This window comes from Lottia gigantea (genome assembly GCF_000327385.1).
Source record: "Lottia gigantea unplaced genomic scaffold LOTGIsca_199, whole genome shotgun sequence".
In the NCBI taxonomy this organism is placed as follows: Eukaryota; Metazoa; Mollusca; class Gastropoda; family Lottiidae; genus Lottia; species Lottia gigantea.
In genome coordinates, this window is record NW_008708395.1 from 205,086 (window position 1) to 224,319 (window position 19,234).

The window sequence follows — 19,234 nt, forward strand, 5'->3', positions numbered from 1 at the left end:
CCCAAATCTAGAGGAAAATCTCTTTTTGTGTCTGCTCTTCCAAGACACGATTATCAATTGTTTTAGCATCTACTAGACAGAGCTTGTGTTCATCCAATCAGAGTTTTAGTCTACTCTTGAACCTGCAGCCGTTTGGTTAAATTCTTGAGAAGACTAGTAGACGACAAAAATCTTCAACCAAGACTGTTGGTGTTCCCGCACACTAACGACCCAATATTATTATGTATTTTTAACATTATTTTCATGAACATGATTTTTAAATGGAAGATTGATGGAAAATTTTAATTGAGAAAAATTCAACGTACTTGTCTTTTATGGTATATATATAGTCAAAAAAAAAATATGAGGTTTACTTATTTGTAGAAACTTTAAGCATGGTAAAAAATATGAATTTATCTTGTAATATTAGTACATTTTGTTATTTCTGTATATAATTGTATTATATAAAAAAAAATCAGTTATTTGTTTGACACACGTTATATTTGTTTACTACAAACCCTGAACAAAGAGCTTACTTAAAGGGATTGTAATTAGGTTTTATAAACTTTTATGTCTATCTTGAACACTGTAAGCATCTATTAGCACCATTCCACTTCTAAATCTAAGTGTTTGATGACGTCACTATCGCAAAATCTGCTTATATTATATATGAGTCTCTGTGTGATAGTGACGTCATGCAAAGCAAAGTTTTAGTGGAATTGCAGGAACCAGATGTTTAATTGAAATGGTGCAAGTCGATGCTAACGGTGTCCCAGATAAACATAATTTAAAAACCTCTTTACAATTCCTTTCAAGAGAGTTTCTAAGAAGTGTTCTAGCCTTATGATATCACATGATCATTAGTGACAGTGATATCACATCATTATTAGTTAATGGGGTAATGAAGACAAAGGGGATAAACCAGCATTGAAGAAAAGAGTTAAAAACATAAAAAGTAACAGTTTATTGTGACCACCACTTCCGATCTAACATTCAATAATCAACATTCAATAACAAACATTTATATTGCACTTTTCAGAAATTTAATTTTAGTTGACATCAAATTTCTCCCACTTAATCCAAAAGCCAATGCAGCAAAACTGAACCAAATTATTGTTCAACCTTTTTTCAAAATCCAATATAAGCCAGAATAAGCAAAGCTGATTTTACTTCAGAAACATGATATATTTTTCGTAGGGGAGCAGGGATTACTCTTACATTTTTATGTCAAAAACCTAATGCCATCAACAAACAATACATAAATATTCTTGAATTCATTTACATATATTTACATGAATCAAAAAAAAAATATTCAAAAAGACTGATTTTCTTTGAATTTAAATTCACTATCACCTTCTATTTCTTCTTTTTAAGACTCTGAAGTATAAAATTAAATTTATAAAATCATAATCATGACATCACATAATCTTAGGGATAACCAAGACAAAGCTATAAATAGTGGCAGTCTGGATATCACATAATCATTAGTGACAGTGTGATATCATATGATCATTAGTTACATGATATCACATGATCATTAGTTAACATGATATCACAAGATCATTAGTTAAAGTCATATATGATCATTGGTGAAATTGATATCACATGATCATTAGTTAACATGATATCACATAATCATTAGTTAACATGATATCACATAATCATTAGTTAACATGATATCACATGACCATTAGTAAAATTGATATCACATGATCATTAGTTAAAGTGATATCACATGTTCATTAGTTAAAGTGATATCACATGATCATTAGTTAAAGTGATATCACATGATCATTAGTTAAAGTGATATCACATGATCATTAGTTAAAGTGATATCACATGATCATTAGTTAAAGTGATATCACATGATTAGTAGTTAAAGTGATATCACATGATCATTAGTTAACATGATATTACATGATCATTAGTAAAATTGATATCACATGATCATTAGTGAAATGGATATCACATGATCATTAGTTAAAGTGATATCACATGATTATTAGTTAAAGTGATATCACATGATCATAAGTGAAAGTGATAAAGTTATATCACATGATATTTAGTCTAAGTGATATAACAGGATCATTAGTTAAAGGATCATTAGTTAATCACATGATCACTAGTGACAGTGATATCACATGATCATTAGTTACATACTATCACATGATTATTGGTTACAGTGTTATCAGATGATTTTTAGTTAAAGTGATATCACATGATCATTAGTTAAAGGATCATTAGTTAAAGTGATATCACATGATCACTAGTGACAGTGGTATCACATGATCATTAGTTACATGATATCACATGATCATTAGTTACAGTGATATCAGATGATCATTACTTAAAGTGATATCAGATGATCATTAGTTTAAGTGATATCACATGATCATCAAATAAAGTGATATCACGGGAACGTTGGTTAAAATGATATCACAGGATCATTAGTTAAAGGATCATTACTTAAAGTGATGTCACATGATAATTACTTAAAGTGATATCAGATGATCATTAGTTTAAGTGATATCACATGATCATTAAATAAAGTGATATCACGGGAACGTTGGTTAAAATGATATCACAGGATCATTAGTTAAAGGATCATTACTTAAAGTGATTTCACATGATCATTAGGTAAAGTGATATCACATGATTATTAGTTACAGGGATATCACATGATCATTAGTTAAAAGATTATTACTTAAAGTGATATCACATGATAATTAGTTACAGCGATATCACATTGTCATTAGTGACAGTGATATCACGTGATCATTAGTTAAAGTGATATCACATGATCATTAGTTAAAGTGATTTCTCATGATCATTAGTTAAAGTGCTATCACATGATTTTTAGTTAAATTGATATCACATGATTTTTAGTTAAAGTGATATCACATGATCATTAGTTAAAGTGATTTCTCATGATCATTAGTTAAAGCGATATCACATGATCATTAGTTAAATGATCATTAGTTCACAGGATCATTAGTTCACAGGGTCATTAGTTAAAGGATCATTAGTTCACATGATCATTAGTTAAAGTGATATCACATGATCATTTGTGACAGTGATGCCACATGATCATCAGTTAAAGTGATATCACATGATAATTAGTTAAAGTAATATCACATTGGCATTAGTGACAGTGATATCACATGATCATTAGTTAAAGTGATATCACATGATTATTAGCGACTGTGATATCACATGATAATTAGTTAAAGTAATATCACATTATCATTAGTGACAGTGATATCACATGATCATTAGGTAATGTGATATCACATGATCATTAGCGATAGTGATATCACTGGATCATTAGTTAAAGTGATATCACATAATCATTAGTTTAAGTGATATCATAGGATCATTAGTGACAGTAATATTACATTGTCATTAGCGACAGTGATATCAGATGACCTTTAGCTATAGTGATATCACAGGATCATTAGTTAACGAGATATCACATGATAATTTATTACAGTGATATCACATAGTCATTAATTAAAGTGATATCACATGGTCATAAGTTACAGTGATATCACAGGATCATTAGTTACAAAGATATCACATGGTAATAAGTGACTGTGACATCACATGATCATTATGTACAGTGATATCAAATGATATTAGTTACAGTGATATCATATGATCATTGGTTGCAGTGATATCAAATGATTATTAGTTACAGTAATATAACATAATCATGGGTTATAGTGATGCCACATAGCCCTTAGTTATATGATGCAAGGAAAAAATGGTTAACCCATTAAAACATACCTTGCTTTTACCATGCAGCTGCAGTTTTTGTTCATCGATTTCATCTTTTTGCTGTGCTAATTTTTCATTCATACCAGCTAAATGTTCACTCATCATACTTAACTGATTTTCATAGCTTTTAGTTGTTGTTTGATGTTCATCCTAACAAATGTATAAAATGCATTATGATTGCAATGGTCATAATATATCACATAAATATAAGTTTTAGCAACGATATTACATAATCAGAACTGTGATATCACATAATCAGTAGTTTATAGCCATGATATTACATAATAATTAGTTCATAGTTAACATAATTACTCATAAGACAAGATCAGAAGAAATAACTGGTTTGTAAAAGACTTCAAATGTATTTTTTAACAGTTTCATACTAGAACCAGCACTGGAATTAAAACTTATTTGGTGGCCATATTTACAATATATTCACCTTTAATTGAGCAAGAGACTGGCTCGCTACTTTTAATTCATCCTCTGCAGAGTTTTTCTGTTTCTCAGCAAGTTGAAGTTGTTTATGTAGTGCTCGAACCTACAATACAGAATAAAAGAACTTGTGTATTACAGATTAGGATTGTTTGCCACAAATTGTTTCCTTTTTCTGGCTTACATTAGTTTCAAAAAGTCTCCAAAGTTAGTCTTAAATTGTACACACTTTTTGTGTGTTGTGAGTTTGTGTGCACACTTATGTGACTAGCAATAAGCAATAAAGCGGGCAACAATGCTCCTTTTGGTTTCAGATTTCTAATGAAGGAGCACTGTAAATCTTCTCAAATTGAAATTACAAATTCATCAAATCAATAAACTAGTATATATTATAATGAACAAAAACTAGAAAAATAAGTTTTTGCGACATATAAAAATTAAAAATCTCACCTCAGAATGAAAGCTAACACATTTACTATCAGTATGTTGTAATTGTAGTGTTAGCTGATTTAATCTAGATGTATAGTGACTTTTTATCAACTCTTCTCTAGTTCCAACATCACTTTCATTAATACCAGTAGTTTCTAATTTACACATCTATAATAATCATCGAAATAATACTAGTAGTCAGTCTAATTTACACATCTATAATAATCAAAATAATACTATAGTTTCTAATTTACACATCTATAATAATCAAAATAATACTATAGTTTCTAATTTACACATCTATAATAATCAAAATAATACTATAGTTTCTAATTTACACATCTATAATAATCAAAATAATACTATAGTTTCTAATTTACACATCTATAATAATTAAAATAATACTATAGTTTCTAATTTACACATCTATAATAATCAAAATAATACTATAGTTTCTAATTTACACATCTATAATAATCAGAATAATACTATAGTTTCTAATTTACACATCTATAATAATCAAAATAATACTATAGTTTCTAATTTACACATCTATAATAATTAAAATAATACTATAGTTTCTAATTTACACATCTATAATAATCAAAATAATACTATAGTTTCTAATTTACACATCTATAATAATCAAAATAATACTATAGTTTCTAATTTACACATCTATAATAATTAAAATAATACTATAGTTTCTAATTTACACATCTATAATAATTAAAATAATACTATAGTTTCTAATTTACACATCTATAATAATTAAAATAATACTATAGTTTCTAATTTACACATCTATAATAATCAAAATAATACTATAGTTTCTAATTTACACATCTATAATAATTAAAATAATACTATAGTTTCTAATTTACACATCTATAATAATTAAAATAATACTATAGTTTCTAATTTACACATCTATAATAATCAAAATAATACTATAGTTCTCTTTGGCATGACATAAATATTTATCATGTTATGACACAAAAAACTAATACATACCAAACTTTCCTCTGCTGTTATACTATCTAATGAGCCTCTATTACTAGGTCTGTCTGTCTTTAAGTTTTCTACTGCTGGGTTGTCCACAGATACACTGCCTTTCTTCAATGAGCCGATTTCTTTTTCAAGATTTTTACGTTTCTATAATAAAAATGTATTGTATTCTTAAATTTCAATGACTGTATTGTCTATTAATCTACTTTATACTCAAGAAAAGACAAGTCATTTTTACTTTCAATTGTTGATAATTTTGGACACACATGGATTTGAAAACTCAAAATTTAACGGTTATTTGTGAATTGTGAATTGAGATTCTAAAATGAAAATATACTTACATGCATTTCATTTTCATATTTGATTTTCAATAATTGTAACTCTAACATATAATGTTCTTTTTCTTGTTCTAATACAGTCAAATTTTTTTGGAATTTTTCCACCTGTTTGGCTAAACCTTCTTTATTTTCTGCTGAACTTATCAATATCTTTCTATTCTCTAAAGCTACACTGTAGGGCACTGATTTAGGGCAAGGCTGAAAAGACAATTTTGTGATTGATTTTGTGAGTGGAATGTCTAAAAGTGGAGTCTAATGTCCTACTTTTGCACATCTGATGTGTCTAATGAAAATGGGCATTTACAATGCATTTACAGTGCAGTAGGGGAACTTTTACCAAGGCAACATCATAAGTTTTATAATTCTATTTTCCAAGGTGGTGCTTGATTGGAGAGTTCTGAACAGGTCCGGTCAGTTCAAATTCTGCCCTCAATCGAATGCCATGGAAGCGGAATATGTCACTTTCAAAATTTTCCATTTTTTTCCTTCTCCACCATTTTGAATTCTGTCTATTTTTTTGGCACACTTGACACACGTTCTGAACTCTGTTCCAACTTGTTTTATTGACTGTCTAATTGATTTCATGAATCCCAAATGTGCAGAAGTCACCAATCAAGCAACCCTCTACTGTCAAGGTATCTTTAACATGCACTAACAGCCTGTAGCACAGATGACCTCTGTTTACTGTCTTATCCAAGACACTCAGAAAGATATGGATAAAATATAAGGATTAAAAGGATATGGCAAACCTACCATTGTCAATGATGTTAAATAATCTTCTGTTCTCATTTTATAGTTTCCAACAATAGGATTAACTGTATTACCATTCTCTGTATTTTCTCTCTTGTTAATCTCGTTAAAAAACTCTAAATTATTACTCATAAAGGTAGCAATCTGAAATAGAGACACTTTTTGACTCAAAATGGCAGACGATGAAAAAAATCTTGGCCGCAATCTCAACAATTGAATGTGGCATGACAATCATAAAGACAGATGTAACAGGTGTTTAAGATTTTTAGACCCAAAAACTTTTTCTCCAAAAATGAAGTCCGATAAATCCAGATTTTTAAGAAATACAGTAATTTGATTGGATAATTTAAAATCACTTTTTAGTGTTTGTCCAATCAGATGACCATAAAACTAAAATCATCAATACACGAGCTTCCTAGAGTGGATATAACTATCTGTGCCAATAGATCTTATTCGCGAGTAGGTCATATTGAATCAAGAACAAGGCCCATAACGCAAACAAACAAAGGTAATGTTGTGTCACTGCAGTAAAATGCCATGTCTTTAAAGCTTCCTTCTCCAGTCCTAGTAACTCAAAACTTATCATATTTTACATCATTAAAATCGGAGTTGATTTACTTATTCAATTGATTCTTTCAGATAAGGTTTACCATCACACATTTCTGAGAAGGGGCAGTTTTTAGCCGATTTTCTTACTGTTTAGTGAGTGTTTAATGACGTCAAATTGGCTATCAATTCATATGATATCATCTTAATGGATGATAACTTACTTTATTACTACTAGTTACAAGCGATATTAAAGAAGATACAATACATTCATCCGTTGTTTTTAGTTTCTGTGTAGCTGTTGGTAGTTGATGCTCCAGTGAAACTTTAGCATTGTAAACTTTTGAAAGCTCTAAAAAAATTGAGAGAATAATATTCAAACTTTTATAAAGTCATTTAAACCTTAATCTTCTGAATATTGAGGTGCATTACTAAAACTTCAAAATACACAGGTATTCTGATTGCCTGTTTTACTACGGTCAACTTCATATTTGGCTAGTCTTTTGCTGTTTAGGAATGAATTGACCAATGGAATGTCATCCTGCTTAAGGCTTACTTGTATTAGGTATACTTGTAGGATTCGTGCCCCTGAAACAGGCTTTTAGTCTAAGCATTCATTTTTAATATTTGTGACTTGATATAAGGAAGTTAACCAAATTTATTTCTGTTATGTTCGATAAATTTATAGCAACTTCATAATTACGTTTGATTGTTTCTTGAAATTCTGTAGTGGAACTAACTAATCCTTCAAATAAGTTTAAATTATCGCTGGATACATTTTTACCTATAACATAAAAAATAATGAAACTATCTTAAACTTCATGGTCGATTCAAGGTTGTTGGGGAAAGGGAGGTGTTGGGTTTACATTTTACTTCTCTGCTCCAGTTTGGGCCACTGAAGATGTAGTGTGCAATGAGGGAAACTTTTCTCAGGAGAGCAATATTCACTTCTGTCTCAAGGGTGAACTATAAAGCTAAGTACCAATACTAATGCTCTTTTTGGATTTTCAACTGTCCGAATGTCTTTTAAAGTGCACGACCTGTAACACAACAGTTTTTACACTGAATGACAAGGCAATTTAGTCATTAACTGGCCCTTTAACCTTTATCAATGATGAAGGCAAGGATTATGGTTTTTTGAAATACCAAGTCTATCAAGGACACTGAGAGCTTGATCTGCACCATTCCAATTTTCAGTCAGACGTCTTGCTCTTGTTGTTCTTGCAATACAGTAAAACTAAACATTAGGTGTCCTAATACCATGGTTGCCTATAGTTTGCGAATATAGTGGCCAAGAGTTTTCGAACGCAACTCACAATGTAAACCTTATGACCGCTATTTTAAATTGTAACCATACACAACTCTGGTGATCGCTATGGTGTGAGGGCCACCTAAAATTGAAAGAAATACTTACTTTTGTTACCTAATATAGCTACATATTGATCTAGTTGGTTAAATACTTTATTTAATTTTTCAAAAGATTTATATAATTCCATATTTTTATTAGATAAAACAGAGGGACACGATGATACAGCACATTCTTCTTCGATACTGAAAAAATCCAACAACAGCTTTAATATAAGTGTACAAAAAATTACCGTATTATTGTCAATATACAGCACGTGTAAAATGAGTACCTTATCTTACCCTAATCTAGAAAAACTGTTACTGTAAATAATGAGCAATTTTTTAGGGTTAAGGGGTAAATTTCTTGCTTATCTGACTTAAGATAGGACTGGGCGATATTGGTTCAAGTTTATATCACGATATCAAAAATTAATATCTCATGATATGGGTATATATCATGATATTTCTTAAGTATGATTTGACTGGTTATTGATACAAAATGTTGTTGTTTTTCTATGTAAAAATTTTAAATTTAAGAAAAAACTGTCTTACCTAGACAGTTGATAAGGTAGTAGGTCATTGTTATAGACAACAAATTTATGGAAGTTTTCACAAAAAAATTGTAGTTCTTTACCATTTATCTGAATAACCAAAAATAAAACATGTAATATAAAGAATATTCTATTTCAAATATTACTGGGTAAAACTCAAATCTCCTGTCAGGTTCATCTACCACCATAATATTAGAATTAAATCTCAAGAAAATCTCAAATTCATATTCAGAAAAGGGCAAAATGTAGCTAATATTTGATTTCATCAGCTTGTAAAGCCTAAAACAAGTCTGGTACATCTCAAAACCACACATCTAGTAACAAGAACATCATGATGTAAATTGAATGTAACAGCCTCATCAGGATAGATAATTTTGAAATGGCAGCACAATTCTGATTCTATTGAACTCATCAAAGAGAAATCCATATAGCTGATTTCAAAATTGTCTCCATTGATTGGCCATCTAATAATATCGAAATGGCAGCACAATTCTGATTCTATTGAACTCATCAAAGAGAAATTCATCTAGCCGATGTAAGAATTGTCTCCATTGATTGGCCATCTTATAATATCAAAATGGCAGCACAATTCTGATTCTATTGAACTCATCAAAGGGAAATCCATCTAGCTGATGTAAGAATTGTCTCCATTGATTGGCCATCTAATAATATCGAAATGGCAGCACAATTCTGATTCTATTGAACTCATCAAAGAGAAATTCATCTAGCCGATGTAAGAATTGTCTCCATTGATTGGCCATCTAATAATATCGAAATGGCAGCACAATTCTGATTCTATTGAACTCATCAAAGGGAAATTCATCTAGCTGATGTAAGAATTGTCTCCATTGATTGGCCATCTAATAATATCAAAATGGCATCACAATTCTGATTCTATTGAACTCATCAAAGGGAAATTCATCTAGCTGATGTAAGAATTGTCTCCATTGATTGGCCATCTAATAATATCGAAATGGCATCACAATTCTGATTCTACTGAACTCATCAAAGAGAAATTCATCTAGCCGATGTAAGAATTGTCTCCATTGATTGGCCATCTTATAATATCAAAATGGCATCACAATTCTGATTCTATTTAACTCATCAAAGGGAAATTCATCTAGCCGATGTAAGAATTGTCTCCATTGATTGGCCATCTAATAATATCAAAATGGCAGCACAATTCTGATTCTATTGAACTCATCAAAGGGAAATCCATCTAGCTGATGTAAGAATTGTCTCCATTGATTGGCCATCTTATAATATCAAAATGGCATCACAATTCTGATTCTATTGAACTCATCAAAGGGAAATTCATCTAGCCGATGTAAGAATTGTCTCCATTGATTGGCCATCTAATAATATCAAAATGGCAGCACAATTCTAATTCTATTGAACTCATCAAAGAGAAATCCATATAGCTGATTTCAGATTCGTCTCCATTGTTGTCAATCAAAATTACCCAGTAAAAAATAAACTTACAGTGGAAGTAATTTGGGAGTCATCTTTTAATGCATCACCAAATGTTTTTAATGATTGTTCAACTGGTCTTAAATAAGTTAAATTACCATGTAATAATTTACAATACTGAAATAGAAATATAATGAAATGAATGGAGTTTTACGTCCTATTGAAATTAGAGAAACAACTGTGAAAAATTTTTTTATCCCTGATTGATTTATAAAGGGTTCATGAGCCTATCTAACTGGAAACCCTTGATCCACAAGACTGATACTCTTTAAAACAATATCTAATTGGATGATGACTTAGTCTCCAAATAAATTCAGTAATACAAAATATCACGCAATAACAATGGTCCCACTTCAAAGCTCAGAATCAAATTTTTTCTGTCGTTCCACAGATATTAGTTAGAAAATTTAAATTTCATGCCATTTGTCTTAGAATGTATTCGGGTCCATAGACATATAAGGTGTGGTTCATTAAGAATAGAAAATCTTTCTTTGTTGAATGACCATTTGGGAGCACAGAATCTAAAACATAGAAACTACCCTTTTTGTGATGTTGGGGAAAAAAAAGCCAAATTCACAGTCCACAGGGTGTGTTCCCTTCAATTATTGACTAAGAGTACTTACAGCTATATTAGTAGCGCTCATAGTTTCACTAATTCCATCTATAGGATAAATCTTGGATCTCTGTTCACTATATGTGTAAAAATTGGAGAAACTTTGCACTAACTCACTAACATAAGCACAAGCCTGATTCACCAGCTCAGTTGAATGTAAAATATATTGTCTATCATATACAGGAACATTTAAATTATTGATTTCACTATTGGCTGAAAAAAAGGATATAACAAGTCCTGAACAGAAATGCTATGAAGTGTTCAATGAAGGAAATTTTACCAGGACAGTGGCATTAGCCTATTCTTTATCGATTTATAATTTTCCGGAATGTTTAATGTGGAAGACCTATAACACAGAGGGCTTCAGAATATTGTTCCCTCCGACCTGCATGGTTGACTGGAGGAAATCCGTTGAAATATCTGAAGGTATTTTGAGGAACCCTGCCAGGATTGAACCCTGGACCTTCAGCAATCATTTAATTAAAACAACTCTTAAAAAAACATTTTAGAATTTAAATTTTTAAAATACTGCAAGAAAAGACTTAAGACCTCCCAAGGAACTATTGTGACTGATTACAAGCAATACCAAGGAGTGTGTAATGAGGAAAATTTCAGCAAATTCAGTATCTTATTCACAAAGAAACAAGTCCAAGTCATTCTTATTGGGAAAATTATTTCGATAAGAAATCTGCAGCACCAGATCACGTCACATGATGATAAAATCGGTGTAACTTACCAGTATCTATAAAAGGTAGCTTTTGTGTGACTAGTTTTTGAACTGATTCTAATCTGCCACTTAAATCAGTCTGTACAGATTTTAACTTGATTTCACTGAAATATATAAACAATCATGTATGAAAATGATTCAAATTATCAAAATAATGAACAATATTTTGTGAAGGGCTACAATTCAACATCTAATTTTTTATAAATGTTTAATCTCTTTTGCATGGGATTTAAACTTCCCATCCAATATTTCACTAATTTTGAGCTAAATATTTAGTTCTAAAAAGTTGTCTTTACAAGACTTTCATAATCCATCATCAAAATTTACAAATTCTTTAAAAATCCATCAACCTATTTATATAATATTCAATAATTCCCATCTTCCATCTTTCGTGATAAACAACATCGATTTAAAATGGACAAGGATTTTGTACAAAGTGTTTACAGCATTTACAATTGTCAGACATCTGATATACGCCTTGAACTGACAAGACTTGCTTAAGACAGCGTTCTAAAAAATCAATAGATATCTGTCAATGTATCAATAAATCTTTTTCCATCGCTGGCCATAGACTCCCAGGTTAAATTGACGTTGTTTATCCCAAAGAGAAAGAATTGAATCAGTGTGTTGCGCATGCAAACACATAATACCGCATTGGCTTATTAAATACTTTTCAATCAGTTAAAGCCCATCAAATATTTGGACTTGATCATTACACCTTTAAAGGAAAAAGGAATAAATTTATGCATAATACTCACGCCACTTCAGCTCTCATTTTAAACTGTTTTACATCAGAATCTTGACCAAGTAGCTTCCCCTAAACAAGACAAAAGTAACCGTAAAGATGTTTTTGTGATTCTTTTTAGCACAATTTCAATTGTTCAGGTCAATTCGAACAGTGCCCCCAGTAAGCATTAAAACGTTACAAAAAATCTCTTTACAATCCCTTTAATATACTGAGTGAAAAAATGATCTATATTGGAATCTCTTCTCAAATAACTAACTGAGCATGATATGAACTTTTAAATAGATACAAATATGGTGTGCAACACATGCCATTTTCTGTTTTGCTTAGCAATTTTCTTTGCAAGGCTGCAAATGAAACGAAAATAAAAAGGAATAGACTTTTATGTCCTACTTTTCTGCACCATGTGGGCTAATGAAGACAGGCAACGACATGCAGGTAGCAATGAGAGAAATTTTGCTCAGACAGCAACATTAGACTGATCTTTTTCCATTTCCAACTGTCAAGACATCTTTAACGTGCACAGCCTGTGGCAAACAGGGCCTTGGTTTATTGTCCCATCCGATCAACTAGACACTTTTTACGTTTCAACCACTATTACATCACAGATATGGGGAAACCGGGTTGAAATATCTGAAGGCATTATCTCAACCTCTGCCAGGATTTAAGCCTCAACCTTTAGGTTAGCCAGTTAGCAAAGGCTACAGGATTTACAATATACATATATTTCAATTCACTTTCCATGCATTTAAGCTACATAATTATAAGCCTATGTATGTTGTATTCATATTTGACACTGACACTAACCTCCAACAATGCTTTTTCTTCTAATAAATTGTCTATTTGTGTTTTACTTTGTTGTTTAGTAGCATTCAGCACCTCATTATATTGACTATGTTCTAATTCCACATTTCTTAAACTTTCTTCTAATTTCTGCACTTTTTCTTCATAGATTGTGGAAGATTCATTCACCTTGAAGATAGAAATATGCTTGGTTATAACTTTAGAGGGTGGAGGAATGTAGCTTGGCTGATTAAAGTGCTTAAAATCTTTTGATGATGTCAGAATTTGGTACCGTAGTGTTAACGGTCGAACATTCTGAGAACAGTTCTTATGAATGCCTCTTGACCCCTTGACATGTTCTACAGTTTCTGTGACCAGACGAATTTGCCTTCATCCGAGTTATAAGAACGTCTAAAATTAACTCTTTTATGAAGAGTACAATATATCATTTACACTATTGTTATAGAACTGTTCTCGGAACGCTTGAAATTGTAGTAGTGTAAATGGTTAAAAATTTGTAATTTTATTGTGTCTAGACCAAGAACGGAAAACTTTGTAGCCTTCTGATGTAAATGGCACCAAAACTTTTAAGGAACAGAGCATTTGATTGGTTAAGCAATATGAATGAATCATTCTAGAATTTATATTGAAGCATTTAATTGGCTGAACATTGTATAACGCAGAAAAGTCTGTACAACAAATTCGTTGGTAATATGCATAAAACATGGTAACTTTACCTGTTTATGGAGCCTGGCATTCTCTTCAATTTTATTTTGTAATTCTTCATTAAAAATACCAGCTTCTCTTCTGGATGATTCACCATTAGGAACATCATTTACTTTATTCTAAAAACATTGAAGAAAAACTCAATGAATGCAGTTACATTAAAGCAAGGAAACTGAGCTTAATATTCAAGCATCATCCTTCATATATCCTTATGGTACATAGGGCCAGTAATATGAATACATTAATGTCAATTGCATTTATGTAATTTGGGGCCACATTTCATTATGAGCATCCAAAACCTAAGAAATCTCTAGTTTCTTTTGATTTTTGTAATTTGAGAAAAACTTGTCCACATTCTTTTGTTTTTGTAATTTGAGAAAGACTTGACCACATTATCACATGACAATTCATGGAATAAGCTTATTATCAGGCTGGATGAGAGAAACACATATATTGCAAAATCGGCCATATGCTTATATTTACAGATTTCAATCGCTCACGTCAACTTGCAGATTTAATTCTAGTAAGAAAAGTAGAACACAAGTAACTGACGGCTGCTGCAATCTTTCAGTACAGTACTCATCAGAGTTTCCTAATGCAGCCATTTGATCCCCGATGGAAAAATTCAATCGCTCTCAGATTCAAGGCCCCCAGTCAACCCCTTTATACTTATAGAAACTAAAGTTAGAATGGTGCCAAAAGGTGAAAGAAAGTGTCTTTTGTATCCTTTGCATGTAATTGGAAAGCTCTTAGAATAAAATAGAACCAAACTTACTTTATGTTTTTTCTTGTTGCTTTCTGCAGTTTCTAATTCTTCTTGCAATAATAACACACGTTTTGATAATTGTTGATTGCGAAAGGACAAACTGTCGGTTTCAGATTCATATTTTCTGACACTTTGTTCTTTTTCTTTTAAAAGGTCCTAGGATAGAGACATGATAATATTAACATTTTCTTTGTCAAATACTGTACATTTTTGATCATGTATGATATATGATGCAAACACAAGTTTAAAGATGGGTTCCTTTATTTTCATTTATGAAAAAATACCAGTTTGTCTCACATGTCCATAATTAATTCATTGAGAATTACCAGTCAGAATTCCAATGAGTGACCGATCAAGAAAGGTCAAAAAGTCTTTTTTCGTTTATCCAGACTGTACATACATGGACATTTATGATTGGTTAAAACTCTTAATTATATGCAATAAGAACAAAATGATATGATTAAGAATACATGATAATTCTTAAGAAACACCAATTAATCAAATATTTTGCTTAATTCAACAGACACCCATCTTTAAGATACAAAATATTCCAGAAAGGTTACTGCCAAGAGGACCAGCTGGTAAATAGGATCCTTCTTATCCTTGTAAAATATATTTGTTTCTTTTCTTTCTTTTACACATGAAAGTTTAAGTGAAAGCATAGAATACAACGACAAGAATGACACCTCAATATCATCAACATACCTTTAAAGCAGTCTTTTCTTCTTGTTCATCTAAAAAGGCTTTCTTCAAAACTGGAATTTGAGCTTTCAACTGAAATATCAGACAGCTATAATGTAGAAAGCAATAAAAAAAAATCTTGAAGGGGATGCAACAAGAAAAGTAAATGCTCTTAGTTCCAATGATCATAAGAAGTCCTGCTTTTTAATCTGATTTTCCCTGACATCCATGATACTTGCTGACAGGACAGACATTTCTTCCATTTCATCGTTCCAATTTGACTTTTACAGATAAAAACATACATGTTTTCACACTTAACGAAAATTGAGAAGAGTTTCCAAGACGCTATGTAATAGCTGACAAGAGTTGTGTCCCTTATGTACCATTTATCAACAGGGATGGTGCTGCGCTTATAGTACAGTAACTTATACAAAATTTTACACCAGATATTGCAAAATGACATTCCTTAAACGACAGAGATTTCTATATTAGTGAAAGAATATGAAAGAAATTGACTTATTATATTAGCATAATGGTATACCTTCCAAGTGATTGTATATATCCCCTAACACACTACAAGTCAGAATCGGTTTGGCAATAGTCAAAAGTCAAATATGTAGACAGTAGTAGTACTACTGTCTACTTCTATGGTATTATGGTAGCGTTGGTACCTTATCTCCACTTTGTAATCGCTCAAATTTGCACATATTCACACCTAATGTTTAAGCTTATTTATCGCAAACTTTAACATTGGCAAGTAGTGCATATTATGAAATTCCTACGCATTAACCTAAATGCCATCATTGATTTGATTAGCTGTTTCAGGCCATCATCGATTTGATTGGCTGTCATGAATTGTCGCAGACTTTTGTGACTAATGCAGGACTGTGAATACTATTCAGAATAGGCCTACAGAGTAAAAAAAACACAGTTCATTGCTGGACTAACTCCCCAACCAGGCATAAGTATAGGATAACCCTGTTAACCATTGATATTTTACTAAACTGCATAAACATTCAAATTTTCGAATTTTTGGACATCAGTAAAATTGTGGGCGTGTCAGATTGTAATAAAAGGTATCTTGACACTAGACACCCATTATTTACAAACTACAAAGAAGGGAACTGTCAATCACAATGGCTACATTTTCTTCAAAATATCAAGGCAGACATCTTCAACACTGTGTTTACCTTTGCGTATTCTGTGGCAAGTTTCTGATATTTTGCTTGAACATCAGCCATCACTGTCTCATATCATACTCTGCCATTAATCGCAAAACAAATCATGAAATAAATCCACCATTAAGATCTAAAACGACCTTCACCTTTCGCTGTACTACATTCGTATAAAGCTATTTAATTGGGAATCACAAGAAAAGGCTGCGTATTCGAATCGCCAAATAATAAGCGTAATCACTAATGAAGTAGTTGCCAAGATTAAATTATGGATTATATCATTTTTTATAAAATAATAACTTAATAATCGTAAATATCAAATTCTAGTCCATAGTCCGAAAGGGGTGTCAGGATAGCTTGGCTGTTTAAGTTTCTGAAAAATTTTATCGTTTTATAAAAAAGCGGCCTAGGCCTAGGCCTAATATCTTAAAATAATATAGGCCTCCGCATATTCGTCGGTAGGCTAAATAATATTATACCCAGTATTTTATTTTACGAGAATTGGAATATCAGTCTCAAAATAGTACTGTTAGTCTCAGGATGTTTTTAAAGTGATAAGAATGTAATGGGCACACTCATAATGTCTTTGAATTTGTTAAATTACTTTTTATTTGTTCCTACAGAGCACAATTTCCAGCCAAAATTAGTACATTGGGTTGTTGAAAAGGTAAGGGGTATATTTCAATCTGAAAATGCCGAAATTCAATTTGTCATTTTCACTGGATATTCCTGGGAGGGAAGTGTGATTTTTTTATATGTCAAATCACCAGACCTTATATGGACCCGTACAGATTCTAAGATATATTGCATGCAATTGGGAATTTCGTATTAAATATTGGCCTAATTGTGACGTTAGAGAAAAAAAATCTACTGGTCGTCGAGTAATCAAAGCTCACTTCTTATTGAAAACAGGAATGTCTATACTGAAATGTTATTGGCTAGGAATATGCATTGGCCAATCGCTGTTCACTTGTATGCAACTGAGTTAAAATTCAACCCGATTGACACTGATTGGTGATTATTGGTCTAATCAGTCGGCACATTCAATGCCTTAGAGACACGTTTTTTTCGGAATTACTCGTATCTAATTGTACAAAAATCAGAAATTTTGAGACAAAAAAGTTTGATTTTTGAAACGAAATTTCTATGTACTATTCAACGCGTACTTGTTTGTCAGCACAGTAAAAATGGGAGATCACTGAATAGTAGTTTATGGTGTATGCAACAAAACAGTCAAATTCAATGCCAAATTGTACGAAAGTTAGTACTTGTAAAACTTTCTTAGAAAGATACGACTGAACTGTTAACCACAAATACAGCTTCGGTTCTAATTAGTTGAAGTCTGGATCAACTAGACCAGAACTGTTAGTCCAAATCAACCAAGTCCATTTTCAACCATCCAATTATAAAATACACAATACAATTATAATTAAATGATAGATATTTCATTTTGTTTAAATCTTTGTTTTCCAAAATTAGATAATAGAGAGAAGTCATGGTACCATCAGATCAAATGAGTATTGAAAAGAAAAAAATATACCGTTAAACCAAGTAAATTTTGAAAATCATAATGTCGTCAAAAAAAAAAAAAAAAATATGCAAGCTATCAAGTTGAAATTCACAGGGAATGTCCGCATTGACCCTCTCGACATGTCAGAAAAAACGGAACTCAAATATCTGTCTTAGTTTGGGAATAATTAGCATTTTTCTGAAATTAGCCAAAATGGCTAAAATGGCCGGCATCGAAATTCCTCAGAATTGCCCAATTCTACTCATTTCCTATCATTTGGACCCAAGGGACTTCAAAAAACCACATAAAACCAAAATCGGAAACACTTCGGAAAAAACCCCAAAAAGCTCAGCCTGGGGGACCAAGGCAAATTTGGCCAAAATCGAAAAAACGCTATAACTTTCAAAGTATGCAAGCTATCAAGTTGAAATTCACAGGGAATATCCGCATTGACCCTCTCGACATGTCAGAAAAAACGGAACTCAAATATCTGTCTTAGTTTGGGAATAATTAGCATTTTTCTGAAATTAGCCAAAATGGCTAAAATGGCCGGCATCGAAATTCCTCAGAATTGCCCAATTCTACTCATTTCCTATCATTTGGACCCAAGGGACTTCAAAAAACCACATAAAACCAAAATCGGAAACACTTCGGAAAAAACCCCAAAAAGCTCAGCCTGGGGGACCAAGGCAAATTTGGCCAAAATCGAAAAAACGCTATAACTTTCAAAGTATGCAAGCTATCAAGTTGAAATTCACAGGGAATATCCGCATTGACCCTCTCGACATGTCAGAAAAAACGGAACTCAAATATCTGTCTTAGTTTGGGAATAATTAGCATTTTTCTGAAATTAGCCAAAATGGCTAAAATGGCCGGCATCG

General features: G+C 31.6%; 1 protein-coding gene across 1 annotated transcript; it reads right to left on the reverse strand.

Moving 5' to 3' along the window:
- Positions 1-928: 928 nt before the first annotated feature.
- Positions 929-16,987, reverse strand: LOTGIDRAFT_201851 (hypothetical protein). Its single transcript, XM_009053077.1, has 20 exons — positions 16,859-16,987; positions 15,693-15,761; positions 14,997-15,143; positions 14,233-14,340; positions 13,520-13,684; positions 12,726-12,784; positions 11,977-12,071; positions 11,251-11,453; positions 10,636-10,744; positions 9,159-9,234; positions 8,683-8,810; positions 7,894-7,998; positions 7,484-7,611; positions 6,717-6,857; positions 5,967-6,161; positions 5,632-5,772; positions 4,639-4,785; positions 4,196-4,294; positions 3,766-3,906; positions 929-1,356 (listed from the first exon to the last, which is right to left on the reverse strand). The coding sequence occupies exons 1-20, from the start codon at positions 16,907-16,909 to the stop codon at positions 1,336-1,338; spliced, it is 2,328 nt and encodes a 775-aa protein (XP_009051325.1). The 5' UTR covers positions 16,910-16,987; the 3' UTR covers positions 929-1,335.
- Positions 16,988-19,234: the final 2,247 nt, after the last annotated feature.